Here is a 27,161-nt window from a genome sequence, read left to right as displayed (position 1 = left end):
TACCCTTGATCTCAAGAAGCACACACTTACATAACATCCCCAGCATCTTTGTGTGCAGGCGTGCTCCTTGAGAAAACTCAGTGCTATGAACTGGGGTCACTGGAATTATGCGGCAGCAGAGCACCAAATTATGCAACAGAGTTGACTAAATTATGCTATGAGTAAAGGCAAATTGTGCAGTAGTTTTTTAACATTGTTACAATATTTATGATTTGAAAACACAATAATACTGCCTGGCCAAAGATTTCACATCAGTAGCAATAGTATAGCAACCAAATACATTTATACATATAGAAGCAACTAAATAATGACTAGTCAAACTTTGTTCAGGGCCTTCCACTATGTGCAAACACATGTTGCCACATTTTTAGTCTGATCTGTTTCAGGTACAAACTGTAAATATATATATATATATACCGCCAACCGCCAGTAGGATGGATGGATATGGAGATATATATCTCCATATCCATATCCATCCATCCTACTGGCGGTTGCCAGTAGGTAGTTATAGTTGGGACCTAGTTTCCATAGGAAATCCGCAACATTCTATTTGGAATAACTTTGGCGCCGGTTGACGAATCTTCCCAAAATTCTCCAAGAAGATGGGGTGTGTTTTCCCCATGCAATTTTCCATAGGGACCTTTAGACACGGCTACAGCCCGAACTGCTCAACGGAATTACACCAAACTTGGCAAAAAGGTAGAGTTTGGTTCACAAATCACGCTTTTTGTTAAAGGGTGTAAATCCGTGCAGTAGTTCCTGAGAAAATCAAAAGTAAAATCATAGATATATCTATGGACGAAGTAGGGTACTCGTACCCTCCGAGGATCATATGCGTACCCTTACGAGCACGAGCTGCATGCTAATTGGCTGTCAACTGTCTGTCAACACTCCAAACCAGGAAGTGCTGTCAGCCAGTAGAACTGAGGCACAAGAAACCTAAAATAAAACCTCGCAAAACGCGAGAAGGGGGCAGTGTAGAAACACCTTGACCCCCCTTAGGCCTGCTCAGGGGGTCCCACAAGGACCCCCAAGGCCCCAAAAAATTTATTTATTTTTTAAATCGCAAAATGCGCGTAGGATGCGCGCAACCTGCTGATTAAAAAAAATAAGTACTTTTTGTTGTTGTTGTTTTTACGCTCCCGGGGGCAATGAATAAATGATATTGGGGGCCCAAAGGGGCCCCCCAACCCTGGGGACCGCCACCCCCCGGGGCTTTGCATAATTATGTGCAGCTCCAGGGACCGCCACCCCCCGGGGCTTAATGAAATCGGGTAGGGGGTTCTCATGCCCCCCCAACCCCGGGGACCGCCACCCCCTGGGGCTACTCAAACTTGGGTTGGGGGGGCTCTGTAGGCCGTGGGGACTGCCACCCCCAAGGGCCGGCTCCTCCAGTGTTCCGGGGTGCCCACCCCCGGGTCACTGCCGTTTGCAATGACAGGGCGGGTGCCTCGCGGCTCCCGTCATATCATTGCGAACTGCTTTTCTATTTGCAAAAGAGAGCAGGAAACCTGCTCTCTCTTCTAAATAGGAAAGAAGATTGCTTTTCCACATGGGGAGCAGCATGTTAGCTGCTCCCCCATATGGAAAAGCAATGCCGGCTCCCGCAGGAGATGGGGAGCCGGCTGGGACCGTGGGGGATTGGGGACTCCCCCCACGGCCCCCAACGAGGAGGGCCAGCCCCGAGGATGGGGTCCCCGGGGCTAGTAGTGGCTCGGGAGGGGGGCCACGCGGCCCCCCCTCGACAAAAAAAAAAAAGAAATAAAAAACGGCCCCGGGGGATGGGGTTCCCGGGGCCATAAGAGGCCACAGGAGAGGGGCAAGGCAACCTTCCTGGCGCATACTGGAGGTACCTGGTGGGCTAGTTGGCCCACAGGGGACCTCTGGATTGAAGAGGAATTTATTCCCCAACTTAAAACGTGCCACAGGGCGTGTTTGCACACATATCACCTCAGGCCCCACCCCCGTCCTTCACTATTGAGCAAAATATTCCTCTAAAATCCACCGAACTATGAATTCCGATTTACTCACCTGTTATCAGGAGAGACCTCAGTGCTGCATCTTTCAGCCCAGTACTGATCCTGAAAAGTAATTTTAAACGTACTTACCAGTAACTTGAATTTCCTTCCATAGGATATCATTGCCTGCTATATAAAATATATATAAATTAAAAATATATATAAAGTAAAAAAAACATATTACAATTTCAATCTTTTTAAAAACATTTTTTTTCAATTTCTAATTAAAATATGTAATGTAATTTAAAAAATAAAATATCTAAAAATAAATAGTTTAAAACAATGTAGTAAATCAGTATAAAAAAATAACAATTAATGCATTTAATTTACAAAACCTTTGAAATTCACTGAAATAAACCATAGGTTTCAGCCATGTTATAGTTAGGAATTAGCATTTAAAAAACCTTAGAAATTCACTGAAAAAAAACATAGGTTTCAGCCACGTTATAGTTAGGATTTAGCATTTAATAAAACCATAGAAACTCACAGAAAAAACCATAGGTTCCACACATGTTGTAGTTAGCTGGACATTTAACTTATACAAAACCAGTGAAATTCCCCCGTTATAGTTAGTTCAGCTAACTGTAACTCGCGCGCCCGCAATGCACTGCTGATGACGTCACATATTACATCACTCATGACATGGTCAGTGACATCACTCATGACATCACTGATGACATCTCAAATGACATCACTGATGACATCACTGAAGATATCATCCTTGTGAAAGAGTGGCAGACCTCCTCTCACCGTAATATAACCTTTGATACACACATTCATAAATATAAAATAACATTTTCAAAAAAATGGAGATACCAATACCAGTTACAGCAACATATTCAGTAATTCCAAAATCTACATACACATCCACTCATTCACCAATAGTTCTATATAGTCACTCATACATGTACTCACTCATCATATGTACTCCTACACCTATACATCCTGTTACACACCGACACTCATCCATAGACTTACGCACACACATACTCACACATGCAAATAAACTATCAAACAACCATTTACTTGCATATACAACTATACACACACTACACTTACTTCTACAGAAACGTACACATAATTACTCTCTTAAACAATCACTTTTAGAAACACATACTTATTTATACAGGAACTTTTTCAATCTCTCACTCTCACATATACTCACTTATATACATCAATACTCACATATACTAGTTTAAAACATATGTAGTTACTCATAAATATACTATTGAAACAGTCATTCACTCACTAACACACCCATACACACACTAATCCACCCATACAGCCCAGTCAAAACACATACAAACAGTGAGTCACTCATTCATGCATCTATGCGCTAAGTAATACCCCCCACCAAACCATACAGACACTCTTACTGATACTCAAAAAAACAACTAATAACCCATATAGACACTCGTGTAGCCACTCACCAACCCATGCAGCCACTTATACACAAAGTGAGACACTGATACAGATATTTACATATTTAAACATTACTCGCTAATACATGTATTTGTTACAGTCAGTGTGAAATCCCGGTATTGTATAGAATGCCTAGGTAATGTATAGAATGCCTGATAGTTTTCGGCAAACTATGAAATATAAGTTTTTTGTGAAAATGTTACATACTTTTCCTAGGCATTCTATACAATTCCTAGGCATTATACAGAATGACCAGTACCATTTATGCAAAGTGTTAAAAGTGCACAAGATGAGAAGCATTTATTAATTAATACACATTTGAAACTGAAAAAACAAAACTACGAAATAAAGCACAGGATATTCTTACCGGAAAACAATGAAAGCAGAACTGAAATTGAAGTACTTGTTACACTAAGAAAGGCCAGAGTAACACGTGGAATTGTACTCACTTTTATTCTTCACACAAAAATACCTTATATTTTGGCACTTTGTTCTTGTACATACATTTCAAGACTTAAATTAGAATTCGAACAGAATATTGTTACCGGTAAAACACAAAGCAGAACTGGCATGACCTACATAATGCGAAGAGAATATTCTTACCGGTAAAACGCAAAGCAGAACTAGGATGACCTACTTGTTGCAGCACAAAAACACCTTCTATTTTGGCACTTTGATCTTGTACATACATTTCACGACGTAAAGAAGAATGCAAACAGAATATTGTTAACGGTAAAAAACAAAGCAGAACTGGCATGACCTACTTGTTGCAGCAGGGAAGGCTAGAGTGACATTTTGAATAGCACTTAATTTTCTTTTTCACACACAGGCACCTCATATTTTGGCATTTCGTCTTGCCCATACACCTGACGAATCCTTGGCTGCTTCCTGTGGACTGAGAAGTAGCTGCAGATCGGAGAGGTATTTCGTGGTCAGGAACGTCTTCAATTCTCATTAAGTTCTTTGGTCATACAGTGAATTGTGATCTGGCGTAGAGTTGCTTCAAGATTCCTTGTGCAGTTCCAAGTGGGTAAAAGCCATCTTCAGTCACGTTCATAACAACTGCCAAGAGATTGCGTGAGTCACCCCGCCCTTTGTCGACGTCGGGAATCGGAACTCGCACAGTGGCACCCAACGGCACAGGAGGAATTTTTTTGTCAGAATCCCTTTTCATTTTTTTGGCCTGAATCTCAAGGTTCGATTTCGATTCCATTTTACTTTGGATAGCTTTCTCAATATTGAAGCAAACATTGCACAAATGCTAACCCCATAACCTTCTACTTCGTCGCCGTCATCGACTTTAGGAGAATGTCCACAGATGGCATGAACGTTTCGGCCACACTTTCGACATGTATGAACACCGCTGGTTTCTTTTAAGCAGACGCAACAGATAGCGGAATAAGAAGGATTTTTCGGTCACCACGGAAATGGAAGGCTCTTCGATAACCATGGCTTCATCACTGTTTTGGTTTCCTCCATCATGGATTGCATTCTCAGCTATGTCTTCTGCAGGGAGCTGTGCCTCTTGCATTGATTCATCTTGTCTTTCTTCCTGCTGTTGTGTTGTTTGTACGCTCTCTATTATTTTTTCAAGCTTTTCCTCAGTCTCTATGTCTTGTAAAACGTCGTCAGGCAGGGACGACGTCGAGAGACCTACTCTAGCTTTGCAGCCGAACAGAGCTTCGTATGGTGACCTCTTAATCCCAGAATGAAAAGCTCTGTTCTTCATAAGTTGGACAAACCGCAATCCCTCACTCCAATAGCTAGTTTTTTCATCTTGTATCCAAGCACACAGCATATTTTCAATGTCCTGATTAGCTCTTTCGATGCTCCCCTGACTTTGTGAGTGGTGCGGCTTACCATGGACGATCTTCAAGGTGGGCCAATACTCCTTTAGGCTGCTTACCACATTGTTTGCAAATTCCCTGCCATTATCGGACAGTAGAATCGTTGGAGCACCAAGCAACGTAAATATGTCGACAAGCTTGTAGGCTACTCCTTCCACTCTCTTTGATTTCAGAGCCCTGAGAGCTACAAACTTAGTGAGATGATCTTGGTACACCATTATAAACTTGTACTCTCTGTCAGGATGGGACTGAAAATCGATGAGCTCGACCTGACAACAGGAGTTGAATTCTGAAAAAACCATTGGCTTGACCACAACACCTTTTTAACACCTTTTTGCTTCTTCTGGCAAGGCTTACAAAGGTGAATGTACAGCTCAATATCATGACGGGTAATGTTCTTATACTTGGGTGAAAGTTCTTTCAACATCCTGACCCGTCCTCCATGACCAATAGCCAAATGGGCCTTATGGAGTACGTCAAATAACTCTGAGTCCGCGACGTAAAACTAAATAGCACTCGTACCTTCTTTAACGGGATAGATCAACTTGATTCCTTTCACTATTGGCAGCAGAAGCCTGGTAACACCCTACACGCTGTCTTTGACTACTAACTACAGCGCTTCTCTTTCTTAAACACCTGAGGCGGAAGCCGGGTGTCAGCTCACTTTCTGATTTTAATTATACCACTGCTTAAATTGTTTATATTTTGCGGCGTATTTTGTGTTTTAAATCCAGTCATTGCTGAAACTCTCACCGCATTATCTGCTCGCGTTCTCCGTGCTCGCAGACGATTAAGCTCTGTGGCAGGAGACACATCAGTAGCCCCCGCTCGCTCTTCAGGTCTACAGACCACAAGTCCCAGCGCCCTTGCGCGATCGGAGGGACTACAAAGGGAGGGGTCGCGCTATGCTAGCGAGATTCCTTTCACTATTGGCAGCAGAAGCCTGGTAACACCCTACACGCTGTCTTTGACTACTAACTACAGCGCTTCTCTTTCTTAAACACCTGAGGCGGAAGCCGGGTGTCAGCTCACTTTCTGATTTTAATTATACCACTGCTTAAATTGTTTATATTTTGCGGCGTATTTTGTGTTTTAAATCCAGTCATTGCTGAAACTCTCACCGTATTATCTGCTCGCGTTCTCCGTGCTCGTAGACGATTAAGCTCTGTGGCAGGAGAAGCGTCAGTAGCCCCCGCTCGCTCTTCAGGTCTACAGACCACAAGTCCCAGCGCCCTTGCGCGATCGGAGGGACTACAAAGGAAGATGGCTACATCTTCGCGAACGCGATCAGCGAACGCGCCAATGCCGCGCCGGAGTCGCGCCAGAGTCTAGCCCGTCTGCGCTCGTCCGCATCTCGGAGGCGGACGGCGCGGCGGGAGGGGCTGGATCCAGGCTGTGTTATACGTCCTTCGATCTTCATCTGTTAAGACGCAGTAAGGATGCATGTCATGTGGTCTTTCCCGGTCGCTGTCGAGGAAAAAGACGCTGTCAGGGATGTGGGTGGCTTCCAGGCAACCGCTCGGGACCTGGGTCCCCCTGCACTAAGACCAATGAGAACTATCGATGTCTCCTACTCAATACTCGTTCTCTAAGCAAGCATGCTCTCGATTTCTTCGAGCTGCTAACGTTCGAAAAACCTGCCTGCACTGAAACATGGTTAGGAGATCTCTCTAACCCTGATATTTCGACTGCTATCCCTCCTGAATATGCGATTTTTAGATATGATAGACAAATTGGGAGGGGCAGAGGGGTGGCGATCGTGGTACGAAGATCTGCCACTTGTGTGGTTATCCCTATGGAGCCCATTTCTGGCTGTGAATCCTTGGCTTTCTCAATAGCTCTATCTCCTCATCATTCTTTCTCCGGGCTCTTGGTCTATAGACCACCGGGTTAGCTGGGGTCTTTTTTTGAGGAGCTGCAGGCATTAATTTCATCACTATGTCTAAAGATAGAGCATTGTATTGTGCTAGGGGATTTCAACATCCATATGGATGTCGGGTTGGATGGGGATACAATTAAAATCAATGACGTTACCACCCCTTTGGGCCTTATTCCCCACCTATCTGTACCAACACACAATAAGGGCCACACCCTGGACTAGGTGTTTTCCACCATTCCACTGGATATGGCTAGTCCCGTACCTGTGCTTTGGTCGGACCACTTTCTGATTAGTTTTCAGATCTTGGGTATCAGTACACCCTCGGGTGTCAAACCATGCCACCCTTGGCAGACCAGCCGAGCATATCACGAGTCACTTCTGAGCTTTTGGCCCAGGCCTGTGTGGATCACCCCTGCTCTCTTTCAGGTGATCTTGAGCGTGATCTTGATTCATTACAGAAGTGGCTGGTAGAGCGATTAGATGAATTAGCCCCGCTGACCGCTCCCCGGGTAACTGCCAGGCGGGCCTCGGCCCCCTGGTTTACGGAGGCCCTGGCGCTATCTCGACGCAACTGCAAGGCGGCAGAGAGGCGCTGGCGCCAGAAATATGATCCCGAGGATAAAACTACCTATAGAGCCATGATCAAGGTCTATCAGGCGAACATCATGACTGAAAAGAGGAATTATTTCTCTGCACGAATTGAGACTGCCTCAAGTTCCTGCAGGGAAATTTTCACTATTGTAAAGGAGTTTATTGCTCCTAAGGCCAATGCATCGCAACATGAGTTCTCTGAGCCTTGGGTGATCTCGATGGCAAGTTTTTTTTGCCACTAAGATCAAGTTGATTCAAGACTCTTTTTCTCCCCCTGGCCCGAGATGTGTCACCACCTCAAGGGATCTGTTGAATAGGACTTCCGATTTTGGACCCTCTCTCTCGGAGTTTCCATCTATTTCTATCTCTGCCTCCCAGAACTTCCTAGCTAAACTCAAGTCAGATTCACCTTCTGACCCTTGCCCGGCTAAATTTTTGGCAAGGGTATCGGAGTCTATCAATCCTCTGATAAATCCTATTCTTTATATGTCTCTGGCTAGGGGCGTGGTCCCGGCGGTGTGGAAACAAGCGATGGTGGTACCACTCCTTAAAAAAACTGGCCTTGACCCCGATATCCATGCCAACTATACGCCAATTTCCCTTTTGCCCGCCCTCGCTAAAATTGCAGAAAAACATGTACACACTGTGCTTTCCACCTATCTCGAAACCCATAGTCTGCTGCATTCCACTCAGTCGGGTTTCCGATCCAATCTTAGCACCGAGACAGCACTCCTGGAGGTTAATGAGGCCATAAAAGAAGTGTTGGATACAGGAGGAAGGGCTATGTTGGTTATGTTGGACCTGTCGAAGGCTTTCGACACCGTCCCTCATGAGGCTCTTCTCAGCAGACTTTACGAAATCGGTCTGAGAGGGACGGTGTTGAACTGGTTTCAATCTTATCTAGCAGGTCGCCGACAGGTGGTCTGGGCCCCCCCTTACTCAGCCGCAGTGCCGCCTCTGGAGGTCGGAGTCCCTCAGGGCTCGGTGTTGAGCCTGACTCTTTTTAATATCTTCATGACCCCTCTGGCGGTACTGGCGGAGTCTTTTGGGGCTCAGATCATATCCTACGCCGATGATACCCAGCTCCTTTTTTCTTGTCATAAGGGGGCAGAGTTTGACGGAGAGAACATTCGGAGCTGCCTTGGGGCTGTCTTCGAATGGTTTCAACGAAATAGCCTTAAATGCAATCCTGACAAGTCAGAAGTGCTTTTCTTTGGATGTCAGGCTGACCCGAACTGGCAGGACTGGTGGCCTATAAACATGAACATGTTTCCTCCTGCATCTTCCTCCTTAGTTGCTAAGAATCTGGGGGTCAAAGTTGATAATGGCCTTTCGTTTAAGTCCCAGATTCTGGGTCTGACAGGCACTTGTTATGGTATGCTCAAAATGCTTCGCAAGTTTCTTCCCTTGCTCTCAATAGAGCATAGGAAAACAACTGTCCAGTCTCTGATCTGTTCTAGGTTGGACTACTCCAATGTTCTTTATTTGGGCCTTCCGGACTATTTACTTCAAAAACTTCAGGTGGTCCAAAACTCGGCGGCACGGGCGATTTTTTGCCTTCCCCGCCGAGCAAGAGCATCGGCCCTGTTAAACTCCTTACATTGGTTGCCTATCCGCAAGCGGATTGTTTTTAAAGCACTGACGCTGGCACACAAGGCACTAAATGCTATGGGAGCAGAGTACATCCAGAAACGTCTAGCTTTTTACAAACCTATTAGATCTCTTAGGTCAGAATCCCTTGGCCTTGCCATTGTCCCCACTGTCAGGAAGGCTAGGATTGGGGGACGCTCCTTCAAACGTCTGGCTCCCCAGCTATGGAACAGCCTCCCTCTGTCACTCCGATGTACTTCAAGTCTGCTGGTCTTCAGAAAGGACTTGAAGACATGGTTGTATGGACAGTAATCTGTGTTTTCCCTCTTTGTATGGACAGTAACCTGTTTCTTCCCTCTTCCTTTTTGCCATTTTTCTGTAGCTCGTTGTGGGTTGGAAAAGCGCCGGGACACTCCATGGAGTAGCCGAGCGCTATATAAGACACCCATAACATTAACATTAACATTAACTTAGTCGTATTCTCGACCATCATTACGTCATAGTGTTTCACCAGCCAATAGTCCCATGGTTCCTTCTTAATGGTTGTCTTAGCCTTTTTCACATCGTCCACTAACTTTTGGTAACTGGTTTCGGTTAGGAAAACACAGTTTTTAGCAGCATTGGCTCAGCATTGGCTCTTACTTGAGATAGTATATTTATTTATTTTACCTACTGGCGGTTGCTAGTAGGTAGTTATAGTTAGGACCAATTTTGCATAGGAAATCCGCAACATTCTATTCCAAATAACTTTAGCACCGGTTGATGAATCTTCACGAAATTTTCAAAACTCGTGGGGGGCTCCGGTCCGCTCCTATCCTGAAAGTCTCAGGGTGATTCATGAAGTGGGGCAGAGAAAAAAGGGGGTCCCAAAACGCGTTTTCCCCATGCAATTTCCCATAGGAACCTTTAGCCGCAGCTACAGCCCGAACTGCTGAACGGAATTACACCAAATTTGGCAAAAAGGTAGCCCTTGGTTCAGAGTTGTGCCTTTTAAATGGTGTAAATCCGTTCAGTGGTTCCTGAGAAAATCAAAGTAAAGTCACTTATTTATCTATGGCCGCAGAGGATCTGCGCACTCTGCCGAGCACGAGCAGTATGCTAATTGGCTGTCAACACTCTAAACCAGGAAGTGTTGGCAGCCATCTTGTGCCTCGGTAGAACTGAGGCACAAGAAAACAGAAGAAAAAACTTGCAAAACGCAAAAAGGGGGCAGGGTAGAAACACCCTGACCCCCTAGGCCTGCTCAGGAGGTCCCACAAGGATGCCCAAGGCCCCCAATAATTAAAAAAAAATTTAAACGGCAAGATTCGCGCAGATTGCGCTTTGTTGGTAATTAACCCCCGGGGGGAGGGCAAGTCCCGGGGCAATGTTAATATTGGGTGGGGGGCCCCCATACAGTCCTGCACACATGCTGTCTTCAACACATACAAACAGTGAGTCACTCGTTCATGTATCTATGCACTAAGTAATTCCCCCCACCGAAGCATACAGACACGCAGACACTCATACTGATACTAAAAAAAACAACTAATAACCCATGTCTACACTCATGTAGCTACTCACCAACCCATGCAGCCACTTATACACAAAGTGAGAGACTGATACAGTTATTTACATATTTAAACATTACTCGCTAACCCATGTATTCACTAAGATACACTTAAACAGTCAGTTATACAATCAATTTTACAAAAAAACATCCATTTAGACACTTATTTACCCATTTATTATTACATCAACCTTGAGATATACATATATAAAAAATATTTAATTTTCAGAAGGACACACATTCACTGGACGATGTCATCAGTGATGTCATGAGTGATGTCACTGACCATGTCATGAGTGATGTAATATTTGACGTCATCAGCAGTGCATTGCGGGCGCGCGAGTTAAAGTTGGCTGAACTAACTATAAGCGGGGAATTTCTATGGTTTTGTACGAGTGAAATGCCCAGATTACTATAACGCCCCTGAAACCTATGTTTTTTTCAGTGAATATATATATATATATAAATATATATATATATATAATATAATAAATGTGTTTTTTCCCTGGGAGAGGGGGGCAATGGCTCCACCAAGGGAAAACACATTTATAAAATTAAATCCACATCTTTAATTTCTGAAGAATCTACAGATTTATATTGAAAAAAAATCCCTCAAAGTGTCTAAAGCGACTCCTGACTTTTTTTTTCTTTAATTCTTTATAAGAAATGTGTGGTTCCCAATACGGCCCTAATTGGCTCCTAGGGAAAACAAATTTCCTAATTTATTTATTTTTTAAATTAGGGTTCACACTCTGTCAGTCCGTATGCCAGGAGGGCCAACCCCCCCTCACAATTTCATTATCCTCTTATTTGTTTATTCTTAAGCATTTTTACACTTCCCCTGGGGGCGCAATTGCAATCCAAGGGAAAGAACAGTTTGTTTGAAAATAAAAACTTCACCCCTGGGTGGCAGTAGAGACTTATGCCCCCTCCCCCATACCCCCCCCCCGCAAAAAAAAATACAGTCCCTGGTGGCCTAGTGGTTTTCCGGGGTGTGAAATTCGATGCGACCACAATCCACAGCCAGGAAAACACTTCAGGAGGGCTCTGTTGGAAAGGGAAGAGGCTATGCTTCCCTGAAACCTGGCGAGGCATTCTCCCTTAACCCAACTAGACAGTGGAGGAAGAACTCACCTGTTGCTTTAGTGCCGTCTGTAGTAATCTGTGACGTGCGCTGACTTCAAAGATGTACTGGAGGGGGGAAGGGGCTGACTGAGAAATGATCCTGCATTGCTCCCACCCTTTGCTTCACAAAAAAAACAAGCATTGGCATTGCCAATAGGTCTCGCTTGTGGGACCTTATAAGTATTTAGTTTTGCAGCACAATATCCGATTATGCAACAAGGATATTGTGCTGCAAAACTAAATAAATACTTATAAGGTCCCACAAGCGAGACCTATTGGCAATGCCAATGCTTGTTTGCTTTTGCAAATCATGTGACAACAGCGTCATGGGACACTGGGTTTTCAAAAGTTAAGACAATTATGTTTTTAGGAAAGGTAGTTGCCGTGAGCAATTGTTTAGATTTTTTATGAAGTAAATATATTGGGAGATTTTCAAAGCAGACTAAACTGCAGAGTATCACTGAAGCAAAGTATTAATTTATGTGAACTACCAACTGACGCTTTTCCCCAAATTGGTTTCAAAATAAGAAAGCTTTAAAATAACGGACAAACGTTCACACCCGACCTGTGCAATGTGGCGTTAACACAATGCTTTGGCACAAACAGTAACGTGGGCGCAGTTCAGAGAGGCCACCTGTGAGGCGGTGGTGAGAGACACAACTCACAGTAACTTTCAACCAAGCAATACAGCATGCTAACCGGGCTACAAAGTGTTCCAGCGCCTCGTATGCAGCGCTATTTAAATGCCAATCCAGTACATATTCGTGACCTGATGAAGCACTATGGGTCTATGTCACACCTCTACTTTCGATGAGTTTATTAAAAATAGCCCCTGTGAGCCTGAATTGATGTGACACGGATGCATCACAAAAAATCGGGTACAGACATGGACGAGATCGAAGGCAAGCAGGCGAGGGATAAGAAACAAGCGGTATAGGCAAAAAATGCAAGTTATGAATGGAACCAAAAAAAAAGACCGCCAGTGAGAGAGACGGGACGTGATCTACGAATAAAAATGCAATAAAACATTAATAGGCGAAACATTCTCCATGTAAGAGAACCGTCGAGGAGAAAGACGAATGAGTGAAAATGATTTACAAGATAACGAGGGCTGAGGCTAAAGAGGTACGGACAGTGAAAACAGTGAAAAGGGGATGAGGAGGTATTAAATGTGCACGAAAAAAGCAAAAGGGAATCTAGACATGGACTGTTGAACGAGTGAAAGGGAACAAGAAGTCAAATGACTGGGTAAAGAAATAAAATATTTAACAAGCAAAAGCAAATGGAAGCAAATGGTGGGGGCCTAAAGGAGGAGGGGGTGCGAGGGATGAGGGAACACGGCCTGGGGGAAGCTGGCTGGGGAGGGGGAGGAGAAATGCAAGGAAGAATAATTAGGGGAGGAGAAGCCGAGAAGCCGCAGAGCGCACGCTGGGCGAAGCCCTTTGATGTGCTCTGCGGCAAGATGCAATTAGGAGGGAGGGAGGGAGGGAGGCTGATGCGCGTTCATGTTGATCACGTGGTTCACGTGAACTTCGTGAAAACGCCAGGCAAAAAGCTGGTGGTTTCACGAGCAGTTTGCCTACTTGAATTCTCGCTCCGCTCGATGCGCTTGCGCGTATCGATAGGTCGCGAGACCTAACAACGAATCACCTGGTACGAGCACTGAAGGATCCTTTGTAGCCCTCCCAGTGTCGCTAGGGGCTGAAAGACATGCTGGGGGCGGCAGGGTGGGGAAGGGAAAGGTGTCCGCCATTGGATGACACCCGCACTGAAGGGTCAACACACACACATATGTCTGCTAATCTGACTCATAATAGAATCTGGAGTTCTGTCATGCTGAAAACATGGCTGCTCATGAGGACAGCAATGGTTGAGAGCAGGCGCCATACTCCGAGGGTCATGTCTGCCAGTTGATAGTAAAAGAGATACATATACATATCCATTTTCACGGTAATATACTCCTTTTAAACATACTCGTGCACATCTGGTCATAACACCCCTTTGGTTTTACGATAACACCCGTTACCTGGGATTGGGAATTCTGCATGGTATCGCAAAAACTGAAGTACACAGTTCCTGTTAGCCACACCTGAAATGTTACTAGCAGACAATATCAGAATGTGTCACCCTTCCTGTGCCTCTACTCTAACCAGTCTATGGAACATTGGTGAGTTGGTCACCTTCACAGCCTATTTATTGCTCACGTTACTTTTTAATGCACTGAGATAGGCTAACTGCATGCTGTAAAGCTGTTACTAAAGATGCCTTTGAGCAGCCTGATGTCTAACATTTGTCATGTTCTCTTTCTCCAGCTGGGACTCACGGTTGACCGGTGGTGCCAAAGGAAATCTGCAAAGAGGCAGATGGGACTATCTCAGTCATGGCATCTGACCTTTGCCAGGCCATCTTGGTGGCAAAGCTGGAAAAACACAAGAACCTCTTCTTGAACTACAGGAACCTCAACCATTTTCCTCTGGAATTGTTGAAAGATGAAGGGTTGCAGTACCTGGAACGGCTTTATATGAAAAGGAATTCGCTGACGTCGCTGGTAAGCACAGCTTATTCTTGCAAATGGCTAGCGACTCTTGTGCTTCTCCTTTGTGAGACATCTTCGGTTTAAGCAGGTGCTTAGTCGCCATGGTAGGGTCTTATAGTGCCAGTAGGAGGCGTTCTGGTCAAATGCTGTGGTAATTGACCATTTGTAAGCACTTTAGCCACCAGCACCGGTCAGAACTTGGGCAAATGTGAAGACTGCAATGGATGGGTAGGGAGGCACTAAAAAGAGCTGTCTGCAGTGTGATTCAGTTTGGGTGCCACGGAGATACCCGAGAGTGTGTGCTGGGCGGTACTGGCAGGGGATTTTTGCTTGTTCCATAAGAAGCGAGCAGAGCAGTCTGTGTACGATTTCTGCCATTTTTGTATTACGGTCCATGTTCCAGATCAGAGGATGAATTTTAATGTTGGGTCCTAATACGCACTCCCGCGTGGCAGGACTCTTTCCAAACTGAAAGCACAGGGGCCACACTGGAGCAGCCAACTAACTGCCCAGATCTGCAGCACTGTAATCTCAGAAGAGGGCACCATCAGAGCATCCTAAAATGTAAAGATGGCTGCCTTTGTAGTCCAGACACCCGGCTATGTAAAGTGACCCTGTAAACATTTATTGCGAGGCAGACTGCTTCACTTTCAGGCGGAAAGTCAAATCTGGACTTTTCAGTTTCACAAGTGTCCACATTTTGAAGACAGAAATCGTCCAGCGTCACTGTACTTGTTTGTTAGGGTTTTTAAAGCGTTCGCCTGTTCACATCAGTTTGTTGTTTTATCGTCGAATGCCGATTAATTCATGAAATTGGAATAAGTGGAATCAAAATGTACTAATACAAAAAAGATGCGAAAACAAGCGCGGAGTGTCTGAACTGTAATGACCCTTTATCCCACACTTCAAGTTTATCTTTTAAAACTTCTAAAACTTGTAAGAACGACTTTAAAGTTACCATATGGCATGTTGTCCCGGTATTGCTTTGAGAATTGGTGATTAATGTGTTCTTACAGTTGGTGAAAAATAACAGTAATCATGACAGCTTTTTTTTTCAGCCCGAAAACCTTGCACAGAAGCTCCCAAACCTGGTTGAATTGTAAGTGATAATTAATTCTTCACACCTTTTTAATTCTGCTGTCGTATTCAAATGTACCTTCAGTGAATTAATTTAGCAAGAACATCTAGCGTGTATCTCTAATTGAGGATATTGCTTCGCCTATAATATGGAAATGATAATTTGCTAAGTTTCCTTAGTTTACAAGAGTACTCGGCATAGACACACATCGGCTTCTGAAATTGCTCTGATCTTTCAGATGAAGTAAACACATGGGTGAACTCAGACTGCCCTAGTTTTCAACAGAGATGCCTTTTCCCTTGCTTACACCGTGGACGTGTTTTTCGCAACTTAGAATTGAGAACTAGAACATATTAACACATGCCATTCTGAAGTTTGTATGTGCTCAGTAGGGCAGTCAAAGAGACGCACCCTCGTGTCCCTTAGTGAGTGACAGGAAGTCTAATACTGAATCCTTCATTAAAGGGTCTATCCAACAAGTGTTACTGTGCATATGTAAGCTCTCCCTGGGTTTCTTCCCTGGACCACATTATATACTCTTGCTGCTATCGTCAATCTTTTCTGCCAATAAATGGCATCTTTCGAACCTTGCCGGTTAATTGGTTACTCGCAATTTAGGATTTATGGATTCTTTTTTCTGACTTGGTCCCAATACTAAGGTGTTGTACGCTACTTTGCATTTATGGTGGCCTTTCTTTTACATTTGAATGTGTATGACAATATTCTTTCAGAAGGGACACTGGAGAAGGAAGAAGTAAAGTAAATTTGGTCTTCATTAGGTCAGATGTTAATGCAATAAATTCGAAGTATTAAACATTATGTCAAAAAAAGATTTTTAAAAATAGGGAAAGAGATGATCTGGTGTATGCAAGTGAAAGGGGCAAGAACAGGCAACGGTAACTAAAGACAAATAAAGCCCACGGAAACAAACTATGAAGAAAAAGAAAAAATGGTTGAATGGCTAAGGCAACAGTATGTTAATTCTTACAAGGAAACTATGGGAATTGGAAAGACAAGAGGTAAGGAGAAGAAGACTGTGTCCAAACGTGAATTAATAATAAAGAAGTAAGGACAAAACATGGTAAATAATGAGGTAAAACAAAAGTCGAAGTGAATAAATATGAAGTACATCTATGTTTTTTAGCACAGCAGTGCTTGTTTGAGTCTTCCCGGGCATTGAGCAGTAGACTGGTGAGTGCTGAACAGCGTCTTCTGTGTGAGGGTGGATGTTGTGATTTCCAAATTGCTTCTTTTAGACTGCCTAGAAGGGGAGGGTTATAAGCAGTAATTACGTTGTACCATTTCTTCCTATTGTTTTCATGAACTGCATCAAGAAGGATCAGATTGCCCCTCCCAACTCCCACTGTCACCTCCCTTTCTCCACGCTTCTAGTCTTAAACATTCCATTCCCTAAGTCTATCATTCGCTTTACTGTATTGTATCCTTTCAGTCAGAAATATTCTGTTGCTCCAAATGGTCTGTACAGTCAGAGTTCTTTAGAATGCATGAGGACACAGGACTGATGGGAAGCTAGAACTGGTGGTCATAGTGACTTGGTTTGGCGAATTTATTTGCTTTATATTTGTTACTGATTGGGACTGTGGTAGTCCAGAGGTTGCTGGTACAGAGAGCATCGGTCCTGAAAGTGCTGTTGATGGTCCCGTTGCTGACATAAGGAAGAGAGGCATTGATGGTGATTAGCAAATGGGCAAAAAATGTTGGGGCTGGCAGTAATGAAATGTATCTCTATGGTTATGGAGGGACGGGGTTCAAAACAAAAAGCAGCCCTTTGTCAAATATAATCTTAAATTTGGCTTTAGTATACCCTTATTGTTTTCAGTTCACCTTGCTGTCTTTTTTGGAATCCACCTTGTTAAAACACTTTCCCACCTCGTGTTTCATGATTTTTAGGTCTCGCCTAGCAACGCAGCGTATTCGCTGCTCGCTCTGCGAGATCTATTGTCAGGTTGCTTTCAGAAGTGGAGTAGATGCTCCGCCCATGCTTTTCATTGGTGCGCGTCACACTTTGTTAAACGCTCGCTTTTGATTTGGAGTGCGGCTTGTTTGTTCCCTCCCTGTCTCCTTTACGGCTCGCCCACCCGGACTGGATATTTTGCTTGCGCACGGTGTCTATTCCGCCTTGGTGTGCGGTCCTAGTGGCCTTGCCAGTGCTTGTTTGGAATTATGCAAAAGACATTAGATGAATATTGATTGCATGTAGTTGTGTTGTAATAGCTCCACATCTGCTAAAAATATGGCCTCTTGGCGCTGTATGGCGTGGTTTGGCGTGGAATAGGTTCATTGGGCATTTTTCTTTCAGGCCCTTGTCCATGTGCTGCTGTGTTTGATATAAAGTGCATCACCTTGCATGTCCTATACACCTTCACAATCTAATCCATGTTCATACATGTTATTGTTGTTATGCATTGGTATTGCGTACAAGGCAAATCGAGTTTGTCCTGGGACGTCTTGCATTCTAGCGAATGGTGTGCGTTGTAAGTGAAAGAAAGTAAAACTATTATGAGTAACGTCAAGATCGCTGGCTAAAAAGGTGCCTCAGCCACACAAGTCTGCATGTGTAATGTAGCGCGTCCCAGGGCTTTTCAACGCTCCCTCGAGTCCTTTTAAGACGGGCATGCTTCGCCCATTCCTCGGTGCCAGCCCGAGAGCCCTGCCCGCACACTGTGCTCAAGGACACACTGGCTTCAAAGCGGGACCGCCCGCTTATTGTGCGTGCCTAGAGCGCCGCTCTCCGAACCCGTATTAAGGTCACCGCTCCCCCCTTGGTATTGCGCACACGTGTTCCGTCGTACAAGGCGAATCGAGTTTGTCCTGGGACATCCTGCATTCTAGCGAGGGGTGTGTGTTATAAGTGAAACAAAGTAACACTATTGTGAGAAATGTCAAGATCGCTGGCTAAAAAGGTGCCTCAGCCACACAAGTCTGCAGGTGTAATGTAGCGCGTCCCCGGGCTTTTCAGAGCTCTCTCGCGTCCTTTTAAGACGTTCATACTTCGCCCATTCCTCTGTGCCAGCCCGAGAGCCCTGCCCGCCCCGCCCCCTGTGCTCCAGCACACACTGGCGTCAAAGCATGGCCGCCCGATTTATTGTGCGTTCCTAGAGCGCCACTCTCCGAGCCCATATTAAGGGCACCGCTCCCCCCCTCCGAGCTCTCCGAGACGGTGGCAGTCGGGGACCAGTGCACATTAGCGCCAGGAAGTAGAGTGCAGTATGAGGTGAGTCTACATGTTTCCTGGTTAATGTGTTCTGTAACGTGCTCTTCTGAGAGAGAACTTGGAGAATAAACCATCTCCACCACTCATCCTTCTGTGGTAGATACAGCATGTAGAGTGGGCAATAATTACATTCCTCTGAGTCTATTCTTTCTCGTTACAATTGTGGCTGGAAGAATGGAACGAGGAAGTGAAGTAAGGTGCACCAGACATCCACCGCAAAGTCTTAGCCGCTTCAACGTGGCTGGAATTCCGCCGCGGTGTGGTAGACTTCCACATGTGCGCGGACGGATGGCCCCCGGCCGTCCTCCGCACACGCCCACTGTGACGTCGGACGACCGGGGGCCGTCCGACGCATCGTAGAGCTCAAATTAGTAATTTAGCGATGCAAGTCTATCTATACTGCATACAGCTCGAAGCCCAGACATGAATCTGTATAGGAGAGGTTAACAAATGACATTGTCATTTACAATGCCAATAGCTCTAACTGAAACAATTGTGAGACCTATTGCATTTTTAATGCTTGTTTTTTCTGATGTCACTTTGCATAGCAGACACAATTGATATTCTCTTATGTATTAGCAACAGAAAATCTCTTGTGCTGTATGTAGGCTGGAAAATGAATGATGCAAGACGTTGTTTGTGTTCCCTGTCCGAGTTAGAATGGTATTTCTATATTACACTTTTACTTAATTCCATTCCTGTGTTCTGTTTTCATCATAGAAATATGTTATCAATGGCAAGATGGCTGCTGACAGAGCTCACGGCTAGTCAGCGCTGAGCACCCTTCACCCGGATGCCCCGTCGGATTGTTGAAACCCTGCTGCAACCTGAAAACCTGATGGATGATAGCCCTCTTATGATCATTGCGAAATATTTGTCGAAATCTCCCAGCGCTCAGCTTGTCTTTACATACATGGGTCGCCTGCATCTCCTGCTGCACTTTTCTGTCTGTGGGAGCTGGTCGGCGGCAGTGGCTGTGGTTCGGGGTAAAACCGCTGTGTGCGCTACGGGCTCCTGGCGGCTCGGGATGGCGCCGAAAATCCTAAAAGACAGAAAGGATCCAGCTGCGGGGAAGGAACCCGGGAAAATTGCTGAAGTTGACGAGTCTGTCGCTGCCGCTGATTCTACCGGGAAAGCGCGTCGTGTGGGGCCAAAGAAGAAAACAGAGGAGCAAAGAACCCATGAAGGCTCCATAGCTTCTGCGACAAGGCAGCACACAGCTAATTTGGGTGAAAACGCTATGCGCCAGCCCACGGTATTGGAGGCGTTTGGGGGCTCAACTACGGCTAAGTCTTGTGGGTGGGGGCTCAGGGTGCTCCGAAGACATATACTGATCCATTACCCACGATAAACTTGGAAAACGAAAATGAGAAGGAGAATGGTTTGCAGGAGGACGCTACCGGGAATGCATTGTTTTGTGAAAGCCTGGGGAATTCTGAGACTTGTAGTTTTTGCGCAAGTGTAAGCACAAGTGCTGGAGCGGATGGAAATGCTGTACTCCGTAGCACGATTCGGCCAGTTACCGTTGTTGACGACGCACTTCTACCTCCTCCTGGCATGATAAACGGTGAAGTATTGGAAGGGGGGAGAACGGGGAGCAAAGTAAGCGGAGACCCTATAACCCCAATGAGTCCAGTGATCCCTTTAACCCTTCCTAGTAACCCCACTGAGAGTGCTAAATCTGGCTTGTTGGAGGATGGCTGTGAGGTCTTAGCATCGTTAAATCCGGCTGCAGGACTTAACCTCGCACAGGTCCAGGAGGATGTGATATGCAATCCTATACAGATCGGAGAGGGGGCAATGTCGCTCTCCCCTGATGGGGATACGTTTTTTTCTGTAAATGAAGACACAGATGTTGATGACGATAACGATACTTCACAGGTCAGTGGGCAGGAGACTACACAAGAGAGTGAGACAGATGAGGAGTCTCCCAGCACACTCTTAAAGCGACAAAGCAAATCCAGGAGTACTAGTACTAAAGCAAGAATGAAGGGCCGCTCCCCTGAATCGACAGCGCAGCAGCTGGAATGGGATCACTCGGCATCCAGTTTGACGGAATGGAATGGCAATACTTCAATGGCGATCAGTGAAGGGGGTCGAGGAGAGGGGAATAATACTAGACCCACACCTACATTAGAATTGCTATATACGACTCAGAAAACAATGCAGGGGGAGGCTAGGCAGGAGAGCAAAAGGGCACAGTTGGCTACCAAGAAGCTCCAGGGGGCAATTAGGAAGACAAATAAACTATGTTTTGATATGGCAGACCGAATTACTCAGGTGGAAAATCGTACGGCTGCAGTTGAGGAGGAAGTGGAAAAAATTCAGATTTTCAAATCTCTTCAAGAGAAACAGGCCCGTGATATTGACTGGGAGCTGGAAGATTTCGAAAATCGGCAACGCCGTAATAATAATCGCCTTCTTGGGTTACAGGAAGGGATTGAAGGAGAAAATGCTCTGGCTTTTACAGTGAATCTTCTCCGGGGTGCCTTCCCAGAGCTTGTGCATTGGAACTGGGAGGCTGAGATACAACGTGCGCATCGGCATCCTATGTTTAAAAGGGCCCACTCGGAGAAACAAAATGCTCAGCCCAGAGCCATGTTGATTTTCGTAGGAAATTTTTCATTAAGACAGGCAATTATGGATCGGGCCAAACCAGACTCTAAAAGAACATTTGATGGGCATACTTTCTTCGCTCGACCGGATTTTTGTCACACTACGGTCGAGCGGAGATGGAGACTGCGCAAATTGATTACCCCCTTCCAGACTGTGGGATGTGAAGCTTTCCTTCTGTTTCCGGCGAGGCTGAAGGTCATATATAAGGGAAAAATCAGAATGTTTTTTTCGGAAATTAAGGCCCAGGATTTCCTTACTGAAATTACAGAATCTGGAGCTGGAAAATCCTGTGAAAGGGAGCGCTTGGGAAGGACTGAGACTAGGTGAATTTGGAGATGATTGATAAGTTTGGACCTTATTGGTTAATTGTTTATTTTTCTGCTAATTTGGTTAATTTAAATATTCGGCATTTCTCAAGAGGGTATAAAAAACGGTGAGGGGTATGCACAGGGTAGGGATGGTTGGGTAGCGAGGGCATTTGCGGGGAGGTGGCAGGTGCGGAGGGTGCTGGGGCCTCAGTAGTCATACCTAGGTCATGCTTGACCTAGTTGCCTATATGGGAGGTTGGAAGGGGTGGGGGCGGGCGGTGGGTTTGGGGGGGTCTTTGAGTTGGAGATTTGCAAGCAATCAGCACCACAAGGGATGTCTTCCATTGGTAAATTTGTTGAGGCAGGGGACAGTTGTACACAAAGGAGTTATAGAAGGATAACTAATTTTAATTTTGAAGTTATCACCAAGATGAAAAGGCAATCGAAGAGCACAAATTCTCTATTTTTTGTTTTTATTGATGTAGGATTTTTGAGAACAGTCTTTAGGTAATTACAACATGGCTTTACGATTTTTGACTGTGAATGTGTGTGGTCTTAATGACCAGCGCAAGAGGAATAAAGTTGCAATATGGTTAAAAACTCTACATGCGGATTTTCTGTGTATTCAGGAAACGCACATTGAGGGTTGTAGAGCAACTGTTCTAGAACAGCTGGGTTATAAATTATTGGTCTTTACAATGCAAGGTTCACGTACCAGGGGGGGTGCAATCTTAACCCGGAGGAGGGGTGTTACTGTGGTTAGAAAATCTGCTGATAAATGGGGGCGGTGGGTATTGGTGGAGTGCTCTTTGAATCAATTTAAGTTTACACTTGGCTCAGTATATGGATCCACATGTGATAATGCAGATATTTTGGGATATTTAGACACAAATTTAGCTACATGGCCGGTCCCGATAATTATTAGTGGGGACTTTAACATTAATGGTCTTGGAATAAGGTGGGATGACCAGTTTTGTAAATTTAAAGGGAAAAAAGGAAAGTGGGTTTCGCCCTCTCTAACTTAGTTTGCAATAATGGGTTAGTTGATGTGTGGCCCTATATCACTCCGATGGATTCAGGCAGTACCTTTTTTCCGCACCTCATAAGGCTGTCTCCCGCTTGGATTATTTTTTTGTATCTAAGCAGTGTATTTCCCAGGTAAAGATTGAGAAACTTCCCCGTATTATTTCAGACCATAACCCTTTAGTTTTGAGTCTTAATTTTTCTTCTCTGGAAAGAAAGAAGGTCGGGTGGACCTTTGAAAGAAGCTTATTATACGACCCCGATTATATTTCATATATGAAATGGTGGATTAGAGAATTTTGGGCAAACAATCGTGGCTCTACTAGTGTAGGAATTGTCTGGGACACGTTCAATGCTGCAGTAAGAGGAGAAACAATGAGCTTTAGTTTACACCGTCCGAAACGGGAGCGGTTAAGAGATCTTGAAATCAGGCAGGAGTTGGTTAAACTTGAGGAAGCACTGGGTTCGGCGATTGTGTTAGGCGAAGCACTGGATGAAATACCTCTGAAATTAGCCATGAAAAAGGCGGAAGCAGGTAATCATTACGCCAATAAAGCAGCTGAGATATATATGGCTAAAAAAGAACAGAGCTATGAGTTCAATGAGCTTGTGGGGCATACTCTGGCTGTTAGAACTAGGCAGAAAGCTGCCGCTGGCGAGGTTATTGAAATCTTTGATAGCAATAGGAAGGTTATTACTGATCCGGTAGGTATTCGGGAGGCGTTTTGGTTATTTTATCATCGGCTGCACTCGAGTAGTACAGGGGTCGCACTGGAGGACATCCGGGACTATCTAGATGGAATCCCTAATCAAAAGGTAGATCGTAAAGCTAGGGATGATCTGGAAGGACCATTTTCTCAGGATGAAATAATGGGGGCTTTACAAGACTTGCCATCAGGTAAAGCTGCTGGCCCAGATCAAATCCCGCTCGAATTCGATAAAATCTTTAAGGATGATATAGGGCCTGATTTAATAGATGTGATGATATTGGCACAAAAGGGGGAGTCTGTTCCAGAATCATGGGCTGGAGCAGATGTTGTGATATTTTTGAAGAAAGATAAGCCTGCCAGGGAGCCAGGCTCTTATCGTCCCATCTCGCTCTTGAACAGTGACGTCAAGATTTTTTCTAAAATTTTGGCTAAACGCCTGAATGGGATATTACACAGAACTATTCATCCTGCTCAACATGGGTTTATCATGGGATGTGGGACAACACAACATATAAGTCGGGTGATCACCCTTTTCGATGCAATGGAGATCTCAGGAGACCCTATGGCCGTTCTGCTTTTGGATGCGGAAAAGGCATTTGATAAGGTCTCCTGGGATTTCCTTTGGGAAGCTATGAGATGGTTTGGCCTTGACGAGGGGTTTATCGATTTGGTTCAAGTATTATATGGGGCACCTACGGCTAGAATAAGGATAAATGGTAACTATACTACTCCATTTGACATTCAACGTGGGACCTGGCAGGAATGTCCCCCGTCCCCTCTTCTTTTTGCCATATATATGGATCCCCTTATACGTTTGTTTTTAGCTTACGGCAGAACTCGACCGGTTATCAATCAAGGGATTGAAACAAAAGTGCTCGCATACGCGGACGATGTGGCCATTGTTTCTTCAGACCCTGAGGAGGCGATGGATGCGGTTGTCTCACTAGCCTCTGAGTTTGGTATGCTCTCTGGGTATGCTCTTAATGAAGCAAAGACTCAAATTATCGTGAACCACTTGATTAATTTTGAGGATCCTCGGGTGACTAAATCAGCTGTATATCTCGGGATAAGGATTTCAGCAGAGCTCGAAACATTAGTGGCTAAAAATATAGAACCAGTTATAAGAAAGACTCGGCTGGACTTAGACAGGTTGAATAACCTTCATTTATCATTGGTGGGGCGTGGCAATGTTATTAAAATGATTTTTTTGGCCGCGGTTTTTATATTTATTTAGAGCAATTCCTTTAGAATTTCAGAACTTTTGGTTTAAAACATTAGAAGGGTTGTTTAATTAGTTTCTTTGGGCACATGGAAAAACTAGGCAGGCGTTACGCTTTATGTCTTTCCCACGGGAGAGTTTTTTTTTTCGATTCCCGATTTGAAAATTTACTATTGGGCCTCGGCTCTACAGTATATGGCGGTGCTTATTGGGGGAGGCCCCCAGACACTGAAGGGGGAAATGAACTGCCTGATGTGTATAAATTGTTATTGGGAAATAATGCTGAGAGGTGTTTTTGTAAGTTCACTGAGCCCAGTTACTATAAAAGAACTAAGTTTAAGACTTTGATTGCTGCATTTAAAAACTGGGGGACCCTAAAGAAAAAGACTGGCTTGGGAAGGGTTAACTACTACACAGTGATATATAAAAATCCTACATTTCCAGAAATTTTTTCAGATGAAATTATGGCAGAATGGGAAGCCAAGGGTGTTACTAAGGTTGGGGATCTATTTGGGACATATGGTTTTCGCCAATTTTCTGACATACAGCTAGAGTTCTCTTTGTCAAAGTACAATTTTTTTAAATATTTACAAATCCGCTGTTTTTTTTGTAAAAAAATAGGCGGGGGCTGTGGGTTTGATAGCAATGCTGTGGTTGATATAATACTTGCTGGTAGCAAAGGGGGTATTAAATTGATCTATGCAGAATGAACAAAGCTAAAGCAAGATGATCTTATTAAGCAGGAGGCTAAGTGGGCTGAGCGCGTGGGAGCCGCCCCGGGTGTATTTTCGAGATCTTTGGAGTTCGGACGGACACTTCTGTGCTCTGCTGGGTTACAAGCGCAACACTAAAGAACTGTGTTTTCGCTGTATTATACTCCAGCTAAAATTGCACAGTGGGGGGGGACATCCGGGATTACTTGTCCAAGATGTGGGGGTTCTGATGCTGACTTAGTCCACATGTTTGCGTCTTGCCCTCGTTTACAAGGGTTATTAAACAGGATTGAGGAATATCTAGATCGGTCTCTTGCGGTAAAAACTAAGCTAACTCACGAATTGATCTTGCTTGGAGTTAGCAGTGTGTCCCACGAGAGAAATTTATTTTGGTTCTGATTTGTGGCTATGTCTGTGTTAAGAAATAAAATTGCTTCTGCTTGGTTAGATCCTCTACCCCCAAGTTTTCAAGAATGGCTGGCTCGCCTACTCTCTTTATACACAATTGAGAGAGCAACATATGATAGAAAGGGTAGGAAATTAAAAATTCTGGGACAAAGTATCTGGGCTCCGGTAATAAATGGAATGAAAAATTATTAATTTACATAGCTTGGGGATGTAGTTAGGATAAGATTCCCGTAAAAAATGCTTCTATTTTTTTTTTCAGGACTCTTCTTAATATTCTCTGTTTTTTCATATGCTTTATATGAAATGTAATTTGGGGCATTTTGTTTATTGTAAATATGATTGCTGATTGCTTGCAGGTGGGGAGAAAATTTAAACCTCAATAAAAATGTTTAAAAAGAAATATGTTATCAATCGGATTCAGCCCTTTCCGAATCTCTCTGATTTTGTCAGTAGGCGTGATAGCCTCAGTACGTTAAAGAAAACACTTTTGTTCAGATAATATTTAATAAAATACCAAAGTGTTTCTACTTGTAATTTTTCATTTAAATTTAGAAGTGTCTGGGTTAGTGGTACTCCCAGCCAGCCATAACTAGTTTACAGCTACTTAAGTAAAGTTATTGGGGGTGTTTATATTTAGTAGCTGACAGGCACTGGGTACCCGCTCTCCCTCAGTAACCGGGTACTGATGCAGCATGGTGGCAAATTACTACTCTGAGGACATTGATATTAATGGGTTATTCGTATTTGAGACACTGGCACTCTGTCAGTTTATTGCAGTTAAATAAAGCAATTTATGTCGGGTAAAACCAAACTATTTTCCCAAATATTTTTTTTTTACTCATGTCATCTCTGAGTCTGAGGTATTTAGATCCTCGCATAACATTCTGATCCTAGTTGTCACAACAAAATGTGCTCAAAAAGCATGGATATATTTTCTCTTTTGGTATGTTATGCTTTTTGTATATATCACAGCCAGGTTTATTGGTTCTTTAGTTTCTCTGGGGCAGAGAAATGTATTTGGGGCAGTTACTTACGGGAGATGCCTTCTGCCCACCCAGCCTCCCCCATCCGGGGCAAGCAGCTCGTCGGATGGCTTGCTTGCATTTCGAACTGTTTTTTATGGCAAGCAGGGCACAAGTCGGGATACACGCAGGTTCACACCCTCCACCCACTATTTTCAGGGGGTGAATGCAGTCCACCCTGCCAAGAGGTTGTGCCCCACAGAAGTATGTTGAACTTGTCCCGGTGTAATTTTCAGACACCGGGACACGTTCAGCAGCTCCTGTACGTTGTC

The 27,161-nt window shown here is 44.4% G+C and overlaps 1 protein-coding gene across 3 annotated transcripts in view; it reads left to right on the top strand.

The window, feature by feature from the left end:
* LRRC28 (leucine rich repeat containing 28) overlaps positions 1–27,161 on the top strand; it is a 344,717-nt gene that overhangs the window by 42,759 nt on the left and 274,797 nt on the right. For all 3 annotated transcript variants that reach the window (XM_078683129.1, XM_078683127.1, XM_078683130.1), the window contains exons 2-3: positions 14,334–14,569; positions 15,616–15,656. In XM_078683129.1, the coding sequence (XP_078539255.1) occupies positions 14,402–14,569; positions 15,616–15,656 (209 nt within the window). In that variant the 5' untranslated portion in view covers positions 14,334–14,401. The remainder of the gene's footprint in view (positions 1–14,333; positions 14,570–15,615; positions 15,657–27,161) is intronic.

This window comes from Lissotriton helveticus, chromosome 3_1 (assembly GCF_964261635.1).
Source record: "Lissotriton helveticus chromosome 3_1, aLisHel1.1, whole genome shotgun sequence".
Taxonomy (NCBI): Eukaryota; Metazoa; Chordata; class Amphibia; order Caudata; family Salamandridae; genus Lissotriton; species Lissotriton helveticus.
The sequence above is the reverse complement of the archived record's forward strand: the minus strand, read 5'-3'. Positions and strand labels throughout refer to the sequence as shown.